This window comes from Homarus americanus, unplaced genomic scaffold (assembly GCF_018991925.1).
Source record: "Homarus americanus isolate GMGI-L3 unplaced genomic scaffold, GMGI_Hamer_2.0 scaffold23617, whole genome shotgun sequence".
Classification (NCBI taxonomy): Eukaryota; Metazoa; Arthropoda; class Malacostraca; order Decapoda; family Nephropidae; genus Homarus; species Homarus americanus.
Genome location: NW_024720711.1, coordinates 5,432,455 through 5,443,354, shown reverse-complemented (window position 1 = coordinate 5,443,354; position 10,900 = coordinate 5,432,455). Strand labels below are relative to the sequence as shown.

Here is a 10,900-nt window from a genome sequence, read left to right as displayed (position 1 = left end):
AAAATTAGGTAAATACTATTTTTATAGATTACAGGGAATAAAATAAAAGAATGTCTTTGTTGGATGTTATCGAGTTGTAGTCGTTAGTGGCGTCAACCGCCGCCTTTTAAACCACCAAGTTTACCCATTACACTTTTATCCTCTCCACCACTGATCGGCTCGTTAGCATATATTTTAGGAGAATCTTACAGAGTTACAGGTAAATATTGTGTCATCCACTACATTAGTATCACAAGAGGTTATTGCCAGTGTGTTATCCTGTGGTGGGGAGACAGCAGGGCGGTTAGACATGTTGAATCAAGCAAAAGCTTCTTGTTAGCAGAATAATAAACGATTGTGACTTTTTAATTTGGGGGCTAATACTTATTTGTGGAGATGTCAGGAATTTGCGTCAAGGTTTGGTAAAACTGAAGAAATTGTGTGTTTAAGAATTTCCCGTGTTAGGTGCACCCACTCCACTGTTGTCAGTACGTACTCTACTATATGTTGTCAGTATCTTTCTGTGCTGTCAGTAACTCTCTTTTATCATGTCACTATGTATATTATCAAAAGTAAGGTAAATAAAAATATGGTATCTTTATATTTTTTAGATAAAAAACTCATAATGTTTTCCCCAACTGATAAAAATTACTTTGTAATTTATTTTAATGTCTAAAACTTCATCTTTAGAAACTTACTCTGTAATTAGCAACTTTCTGTGTTAGCAGTTTACTTTGGGTAATTATTCGTGATTAACCCGCGGCCGAAATTGATAGAAAACGATTTTAAAAACTCGAATTTTCAGTTTTTTTTATAGTTGACATTGTTATAGTATGTGCAAATGTCTTATAAATGGTTATTTCTAAAATGAACATAACCTTTGTCAGTATGAAAAACAGACCTCACCAACCTTGCTAAACAAACCTACCTAACCTTACCTAACTTCCTTACCAGGGGGCTCGCCCCCCCCCCCCACCCGGTATATTAAACAGAAAGACCTTCCTATGATATGGTGTAATTTGAGGCTTTTTCTGGACGTGAGATCATACGGCGCATCAGCACTTATGCAGCCCGGGGGGCGGAGTGATTTATTGTGATGGCAGGAAACGTCGAGCCAACCTCTTGCTTTTCTTGTTGATAATTTTCTTATTACATTGGAAAAAAAATTTTCAGGTCTGAAAGCACAGGGATTCCCGCAGTGTGGACAGTCTCTATTTAAAGGAACAATGCTGTGGTCTTTGGACAATTGAAGGGTCTCGTTGTCTTTATCCCTAAATTCACAAATTACGTCCATATAAGACCGGCGACGACCTTCACTCGTCATGCTGAAAAGGAAAATGCCGCAAGCCTGGGGTAAAGCACTGCAGTAGAGTGCAGCCTCATTACCGCCGGGAAGACAAATTACCTAGGTGCCTAATTATCTACAAAATAGAATATCTGCACAAGAAATGATTACCATATCAGAACTCACTCATGAAAATAAACAGTAATACAAATACCTTGTACAGGGTAATTCGTCCGTGGGTTAGTCTTATATATTAACCTTACTTTGCTGTAAAGAATTTAGTGTGTTCTTGTCCCAAACTTTAGAATTTTAGTCTGAAACATAATTGTTGTTTCATAAGCTTACTACTGTATATGGTCTGAAGTTTAGTGCTGCCAGGAGTTCAATGTATTGTCTGTAAACTTTACAGTGTGCAACCTTGTATTACATGTAACATACTGTATGTCTGAAATTAATGATACAGGTATATTTCAGGAGTAATGGATAGCTCCAGCGATGATGAAATATTCTTCGGACCCATAACTAAGAAGGAAGAGCAGATTGCGAAAAAATTTCAAAACAGACGGACAGAAGTTTTTCCGTCAATGCCCCTTTTTCGTCGTCGATCAGCAGCGTATGTATAATCTTATGTTCTCCTGGTTAGATAAGATCTTTTAGCTCACTGACATGGAGTCAGGGTGAAGGCCGGTGGTACTAAAGTGTGTGTGTGTGTGTGTGAAATGGATAAATGGCCCATACTTTTTTCCAGTATTATGGCAGCAGCTTCAAAGAATTATGGAGCCATTAGCACCTTTATATTTTTATAACTTGAGTACTGAGTTTTATTTATATTTTGTTCTAATTATATATAATTTACAATCACAGTTATCATTATAGTAGCTCTCTTTGGTGCCCTAAATTTCCTGAACTTTTTATTCATAATTTTCTTTCTGATTTTATAAAAGTAGACCATGACTTTTGACTTTTTATTATTATTATTATTATTATTTCCTTCACTTACCAGCTTAATTTTCATTCAGATGGTCAGTCTGTTCCCTGTTACTTAGTTATGATCTTTATTGTCTATTGTTAATGCAGGAGGAAACCGGAGTACCTAGAGAAAACCTGTGGTGTTTGGTAGTGAAGGTCACCGTGGTTAACACCCTTCTCACATGCTCTCTCTCTCTTCATACACTGTAATACTTATCTAGAAGGTGTTAAATTTACATGATACTGTACAGTGCATGTTTCTTATCCTTTGTTTTACAGTAATGTGAAAATGTGTCACCTAATTATTTGGAGGATTTATTCTTGTAACCAGTCTAATTTTATACTTGCTGTTTACAAATTTTACCTGTATTTTCAGTCCTTCACTTGAATCCTTGGAAGAGAATGATGCACAGAAATGTAGTCATGACAGTGATACTTCACAAGCCATTCATGTCCAAGATGTTAGCAGCAACCTCTCATCCACAGGCAGTGGACAATTTTCACTGGATGATGACAGTGTACATAGGAATTCATCACACTTGTCTCATTCTGTGCCTAGTTCTGAACCAGAAGAACAAGAGGCTCTGTTTGTGTTTACTTCACACAAAGGAGTAAAAAGGGTCTCACAAGACACGAGTACAGATGTAAGTCTTTGTGTGGCAGTTAGTGAAAGTGATTCCCAAAAATCATTTTCGTGGCAGAATTTATCAGAGAATAGTTGTACATCAGCAATGTCAGGCAGCCTTCACACTAGCTGTGATAGTGCTCTTCATACTAACTCTCATTCTGATATGTCCAATGATGAATCCAAGATTTTTGATAATGAAAGTATTATATCAAAGGCACCTGTTGATTTGTCCTCACAGTCAATAGAAACCCACTCAAGCAGGTTTTCAAGACCCATTGTTGAATATGAGGAGAAACTTAAAGGTATCCCGGGTCTTTCTAAGGCTTTGATGAAGATCTTAGTTGCTGTGAAAGAAGAGACATATGTAGGTGGAGTCAGTGTGTCAGATGCTGGGACAAAAACATCAGTCACTGTACCAGAAACATCAGTCACTGTACCAGAAACATCAGTCACTGTACCAGAAACATCAGTCACTGTACCAGAAACCTCCATCACTGTACCAGAAACATCAGTCACTGTACCAGAAACATCAGTCACTGTACCAGAAACATCAGTCACTGTACCAGAAACATTAGTCACTGTACCAGAAACATCAACCACTGTACCAGAAACCTCAGTCACTGTACCAGAAACCTCAGTCACTGTACCAGAAACCTCCATCACTGTATCAGAAACATCAGTCACTGTACCAGAAACATCAGTCACTGTACCAGTAACATCAGTCACTGTACCAGAAACCTCCATCACTGTACCAGAAACCTCAGTCACTGTACCAGAAACATCAGTCACTGTACCAGAAACATCAGTCACTGTACCAGAAACATCAGTCACTGTACCAGAAACATCACTGTACCAGAAACATCAACCACTGTACCAGAAACATCAGTCACTGTACCAGAAACATCAACCACTGTACCAGAAACATCAGTCACTGTACCAGAAACATCCATCACTGTACCAGAAACATCAGTCACTGTACCAGAAACATCGTCACTGTACCAGAAACATCAGTCACTGTACAGAAACTCAGTCACCAGAAACATCAGTCACTGTACCAGAAACATCAGTCACTGTACCAGAAACCTCCATCACTGTCAGAAATCACTGTACCAGAAACATCAGTCACTGTACCAGAAGCCTCCATCACTGTACCAGAAACCTCCGTCACTGTACCAGAAACATCAGTCACTGTACCAGAAACATCAGTCACTGTACCAGAAACCTCAGTCACTGTACCAGAAACCTCAGTCCATCACTGTACCAGAAACCTCCGTCACTGTACCAGAAACATCAGTCACTGTACCAGAAACATCAGTCACTGTACCAGAAACATCAGTCACTGTACCAGAAACATCAACCACTGTACCAGAAACATCAGTCACTGTACCAGAAACATCAGTCACTGTACCAGAAACCTCCGTCACTGTACCAGAAACCTCCGTCACTGTACTGTCACTGTACCAGAAACATCAGTCACAACCAGAAACATCAGTCACCACCAGAAACTCCATGTACCAGAAACCTCAGTCACTGTACCAGAAACCTCAGTCACTGTACCAGAAACATCAGTCACTGTACCAGAAACATCAACCACTGTACCAGAAACCTCAGTCACTGTACCAGAAACATCAGTCACTGTACCAGAAACATCAGTCACTGTACCAGAAACATCAGTCACTGTACCAGCAGCCATATACATTGTACTGGAAACCACTGCCAGTGAATCAGAAACCCCAGAAGATGGACTAGAAACCACACATAATATATCAGACACCACAGTCAATGTACCAGTAACCTCAGTTACTGTACCAGAAATCTCAGTCACTGTACCAGAATCTACAGACAGTGAATTTGAAGCCATAGACTTTGTGCCAAGTAAAGTCATCTGTGAAGGAGACCTAGGGGTTAGCTGTGAACAAAGACTGCAGGAACCACAGATAAACAAAGATTTTATGTGTGAGATCGAGAATGAAAGTGAAAAGATCTCAAAGCCAACATTATCTGATGGAACAACAAACAATATTTTACCTATTATCCAGGATTCAGCCGCTGATTCATGTCAGACAATTCAGACCACATGTAATGATATTAGAGAAACTTCTTCCGGTGAAATGAATAATGCATCTACGGTACGGCTAAGTTATTTCAGCGGCCTCGACGTGATCAATGTTGACAGTAATGAGGTATATGGAGATTTCTCAATTGAGGATAACCTCCACACTGCTATAGACTGTGGAGAGGATCTTTCACATGAGGATAGTCTAAGCTTGGATGATCTACATGTTGAGAGTTATGGGTCTGCCAATAAAGCAGTAATTGTCTCACTTTCAGATTACTCTCAGATTTCCACACTGTCTTGTAATTCTCGGTCTCTTAGTCTCTCGGCTCCTGAAAGCCACCATAGTAATAATAGCATTGAGAAAATTCAAGGATACAAAAGTCCAGAACATGAGAGTTTTTCTCCACAAAATCTTAATATTTCTAAGAAATCTTTTGATACTTCTTCAGAGAGTGTACAAGGCACACAGTCGCCATGTCCAAAATTCAATGATACTATTGAAGAGATGGAGATGATGCTGAAATATGGATTGAGTTATGGAGAGGGAAACCAGAAGAAAGTAGTTGAAGCAGGTGGCAGTGTAGGAAAAGACTCAAGTGATGTGAAAGTACCAGACAACAAAGACAATACTTTTGAAAACATTGCAGATGATCCCATTGTTTGCTCCACCCGATCCTCCAGTATTGCTAGCGCTGTTTCAAACTTCCAGCCTGTATTAGAGTCAACTCGCGCTTCTTCGTACCAAGAACATTTTATGACACCTCGAGTACATGTTGAAGACGTGGGAAGTAATGAGACGCGTGTTATATTTTCTCCTTCCAAAGCACTCAGTGAAATTAAGAAAGGACCACCCCCTAAACCTCCTCGTAAATTCTGTTCACCTGATGTCAGTCCGCAAAAGAATAGCTGCCACAAGACACCAACACAATGCATACTTAAATCTTTTTCTGTGGGGGCCAAGGAAACAGAACTTATTAATGTTCACAAGATGTCTACCAGAAGACAAATTCCTCAGGTTTCCAAAATAACAACACCAAAACAGGTTAAGGGCGATAAGATCAAATTTTATACTCCAAAACAGCCGAGTGTAATTCAGTCCAGTGGAAGGACTCCTTCCTCAGCACCTCCCACTGGATTGGGCTTAGCAAACTCAGGATCTTCAACAAAGTTTCAGAAAATTTCTAGACCTGGCCAGTCACCAGCCAATACACCAAATTTACCTCGGTCAGCTACCAGATTTCAACCTCACACTCCAGTATCAAGACATCACACTCCAACAATACAAAAATCATCTAATGTGCTCAAGAAACAACCTACACCATACTCCAGTCTTCCACCCCGACCAACTCCCAATAAAATTGGTAAATTTATAATGAAACAACCATCTAACCGAGGAATCAAGCAATACACTCCCCAGGAAAGAAGCACCCAGACTCAATTAAAGGTCAATTCAGCTAGTAAGGCCCCATCTTCCTCACCTTTCAAAATCAACAATTTACGCTTCAAGTCAGGAATGAATATTGAAAGTCCTGTTGCTAAATACCTGAAGGAGAACCCACCACCTCCCTTCTTAGTGAATGTTAAATCCCGTCACAAAATCAGCCCCTTGAAGACGAAGGACGAGTGTTCTCCCAGAAAGAAACCCCATCAGTTGGTGAACCAGACAGAAAGTAAAGAACATCACGCCCAGTACCAGGAGGCTCCTCGGGTTACTGAAGTGGTGGAAACTAGTTTTGCAAAAAGAGAAGTTGCTCTCACAAGGATCCAGGATAATCTGAATCGATTAGGATTGAGAATGAAGAGTCGCCAAGTAAGTATTTGTATCATCAATTTTTAATGTAATTATTTCTTCAGTCATATCTTGCACTCAAACAGTTTTTGTCATATGAATTCTTTCCAGGGACACAAATGTATTACCTCAGTTGTGGCCTTGTGTACCTACATATCTTACACTGTTTTAACCCTTCAGGAATGATTCTGCAACTGTTGCTGTATATCTTCCAGGATGATTCCTGCAACAGTTGCATAATCATTTTTCTTGCCTGCATTTGAATGATTACACATAATTATATGGGTCCCTAGCCAGTGTACCATGCGTACCAATATGTCTGTGGTACGCAAAATGAATCAAGGCTTCTACATTGCATGAGTGAGTGGCAACAGTTCAGTATACAGTAATCATTTCTGACTTAAGGTTTGGCTTTGCTCATTTGCTAGTCCATCAAGGGTGCAACACAACTAGCTGATGGCATGTACATGTACAGTATTAGGATATGAGCACACCAAATATGAATGTGTGGTCTCCCTATTTTTGGGGTTAATTATCTTTGACACTATAATATATTGTACTGATTATCATAAATATTATTATTATTTATTTTTTTTATAGACTAGTGAAGAGGAAGAATTAGTCCAGCCAGTGCACATCAACAAGAAAGAAAATGTTCTCCCTAAGGCTATGTACTCCTCTGCTGTGCCCATAATATTGGTGAATTAATATAGTTATTTATTTTGTTGCAATCAGTCATCTTTAACCAACATTTCTTAGAATTCTTTCTACTACAGGACAGGTTGGTCTCTACAAAATCCAGTCCATGATTATTTGGGTGAAACCATTGCCACGACCACAGCATTATACTCTGAGTATTTGACAAAATTCTGTACTACTTGTCTTAAGTTGCTGCAACAATAATCAGCTGACACATTAGTTTCAAACAGTTGAAATTAATATATTATCATTACTATGTTATTTTACTGGTAAGTGTCTTCAATTATACAAATTAAAAATATTATTTATATTGTGACCTTTGAATTCTGATTAACTACTGTACAATTAACTATACTGTATAGGTATCATAAGACCCATTTCAATCTATGGTGTTAGAATCTTTGTAAAACTTAGGTTGAGATACCAAGACCTGTTAAGAGCTGCTCCTTCCAGCTTAAACCTAAGCACTAAAGACTCCTCCAGAGAAATAACCATTGTTTAAAACAAGGGATAATGAGTCATTGTCATAGAAGTGAATTTGGAGAATTTTATTTATTTATTTTATTATTTAATTTATTTTGTTATTATCATTATCACTGCTAATCTTATTTTATCTACAGAATAAGGAGGATAATAAAGAGAATGAGAGACTGCGGCGCCGCATGAAAATGTTAACAGATAATCAACCCGCTCTGGTTATGAAGCATAAAGGTAAGACCATACCCACAACCACTGTATAAAATCATTCATATCATTCTCTCCTCTATAACCTCTTGTTAACAGTGGTTGCTATTCTGTCAGTAGCTACATATTTCATTGCCACAATTTTAGAAGGTGCTCCTCTACTTGCCAATTTTGAAACTGGGACAGGATTTTGTGGAGACACTGTACAGGATATTGTGGGTACATATTTAACTGGTCTTTTTTTCCTCAGGTCACAGGATGATGTCAAAAGTAACCTTCGAGGAAAACCTTATTGATGGTTTGTCACCAAAGGACTCCAGAAGTCCCACCCACAAGAAGGGAGTGATATCCTTCCCAGAGCCTCGGCCATCTTTAACTGGGTCCCTCCTGGAAGTGTCCATCTATGAATCACATGAAGCTCAGTACACTAACGCACTCAAGTGAAAGTCAAGTCTTTGGGAAAGTTTATCTGAAATACCAGTAATTAAATATTTGCATTTGTGTGGTTATTTGATATTTATATTCTCAAATGTGTTACATGTACGTATGCAGTACTAAAAAATCCAATTTGTCTTTCTTATCTAACTTTTACCTTTTGATCTACATACATACATTGTAGTTTATTTTTTATTAAATACTCGGTCAATGTTATCATAGATAATTGTTTTTATACAGTATAAGGATGCTGCTAAGCTTATTGAAATGTCCAGTGTTTATGAATATGAAGACATTTTTATAAATATATTCTGTATACAGTATAGCTATAGCCCTTTAGTGATGATGATTTAACCTTTGTTGATGATAATTAAACCCTTCAGGACTCAAGGGTTAAAGGAGATGACTTACAAAGAAAATAGAGAAATTTACATGTAAACTTTCTGAGAGTAAGATTACATTGTGGCATATATCGGTGGCTTCTGAACTGTTCATTCCCAGGTTTTATCTTTATAATGAACATCAATAATGTTTTCGATTGTTTTATATCATGCACTGAATCATTCATATTAAAACATAGAAAATTATTCCCGTTATACATTAATTCTGCACTCTTGCTTTACTCTTAAACTGTGAGCAGAAGGAACCTCCAAGCATTCCACCATTTCATTGTACTGTACTTAAAATAATTTATGGTTATATTTTGATACATTTCATCCTCAAACATTTCCTCAGATACTTCATGATAATTGTTTGTGTTATTATATCAGCACATGTTAGGCAGTAGTCAGCCAAACTCTTTCATCATAGTTCTCTCATTAATTCCTGTCTAATAAGCATTATCAATGCCTGTATTGCTTAAAGTAAATGGTAGGCAGGGAGCATGAAGTGTTTCCATTTTTCATCCATCCAAGTATGTATTTTTCTGTTTGTTTTCACCCAGACAGCGACATAATGTATGCTGTACAGATTTTTTATTTTTTTTTAGTTTTAATTTTCTGAAGTTGCTCTCCCCAAGATGTTAGATCATGTACTCATTGGCACCAAACTACAATTCTAAATGCTGCATATATTGCTTTCATTGTTCAGTAGTTTTTTCAATTCAAAACAGGGAATCTAAGTTACAAAGATTAAATTTTATTTTATTTTCATGTTGTACGGTATTACGGGATCATGAAATACCTATGTTCTCTTTATAAAATTGTGGATTTATCTTATTTAACAGACTTATTATGAAAGGGTGATGAAGTAGTGAGTGTAATTCACATGACTGCTAAGAGTGGCAACATAAAAGTTAATTTTTCAGGAATACTTACTGAGCTACATTCCAGTCTCTGCCTTTCATCGTGCATAAAAATATCTTTAATTTTAGCCTATTATTTTGAATGAAACATTTCTGCTCTTTTAATAAACATCTCGGACAAATTATCTTGATTTTTTTTCCATAATTCTGTACGTATATAAATGCTAAGAGTACCGGGTAAGTAAAAATATGGCAGAAGTTCATTCTACCTCATTACCAACTGACTGGATTAAAGTAGATGGATGAAGCTGTTATTATATTTGAACTAAAACTGTGGAAGTATTGTACATTCTTATTTATTTCACAATAATCGTGTTGGTTCACAAGCCAAGCAGAATAGTGCAAATACTGTACTGTACTGTCAAAGATTAAAGTACAGTATTGATGTGTTATAGTAATTATCAGATTAATAATTTGCTTCTACATGTTGACTTTATATTAAATGTTATTACTACCCGTACCGGTATTCATTTTAATAATGGCAAACTGACAAGGTGGAGTGTTGTCACAAATTGTCTTATTTCCTCCAAAAGAAATTTATCCTTTAATTTTAATTATACTATATCTTGGTATATCGTGACTGTTATCTTATCTCTCATGGAATGGTGACTTGATGATCAGAGAATGTAATACTACTGTACAGTACCTTTAGCTAGGACAGTTTATAGCAGTGATGGAAATGGGTTTTAAAACTAAGTCAAAATAGAATGATATATGATGGGAAGCTTCACCAACTGCTGCTCTTAAACAGACTGCTAGAACAGTTTTCCCATTAATAGTAGTAGATTCATAATAAACATTTTGGACTGTTTTGATATAATATTTTTCACCAATGTCTTTCACATTTGGTTCCCTATGGGGGATGCAATATCTATCAGTACACACTACCGCATTAGCACACAATTAAGATTATAACTGCCAAGTTACATTTGCTGATTTTCACCAGATGTCGCGACATCCAACATATTATTTATATTACTGTATATCGACATACAGAATAGTACACACCATGTACCTGCGTACATCCCGTTTCCATCACTGGTTCATTGTGCTAACAAAGATTGCTGTGG

At 37.3% G+C, this 10,900-nt stretch overlaps 1 protein-coding gene across 1 annotated transcript; it reads left to right on the top strand.

Moving 5' to 3' along the window:
- The first annotated feature begins 68 nt into the window (after nucleotides 1-68).
- On the top strand, nucleotides 69-9,953 carry LOC121860828 (chitinase-like protein PB1E7.04c). Its single transcript, XM_042358215.1, has 7 exons — nucleotides 69-199; nucleotides 1,739-1,877; nucleotides 2,610-3,954; nucleotides 4,364-6,730; nucleotides 7,310-7,408; nucleotides 8,029-8,119; nucleotides 8,343-9,953. Exons 2-7 carry the CDS (start codon nucleotides 1,744-1,746, stop codon nucleotides 8,534-8,536), a joined length of 4,230 nt encoding a protein of 1,409 aa, XP_042214149.1. The 5' UTR covers nucleotides 69-199; nucleotides 1,739-1,743; the 3' UTR covers nucleotides 8,537-9,953.
- The last annotated feature ends 947 nt before the right edge of the window (nucleotides 9,954-10,900 follow it).

What these genes read in the sequence shown, in the direction of transcription:
- LOC121860828 (XM_042358215.1), top strand. Translation starts at nt 1,744, where the DNA reads ATGGATAGCTCCAGCGATGATGAAATATTCTTCGGACCCATAACTAAG. An exon ending in CTGCTGTGCCCATAATATTG is followed by an intron (nt 7,409 to 8,028) that starts GTGAATTAATAT and finishes TTTTATCTACAG; the next exon opens with AATAAGGAGGATAATAAAGA. An exon ending in TCTGGTTATGAAGCATAAAG is followed by an intron (nt 8,120 to 8,342) that starts GTAAGACCATAC and finishes TTTTTTCCTCAG; the next exon opens with GTCACAGGATGATGTCAAAA.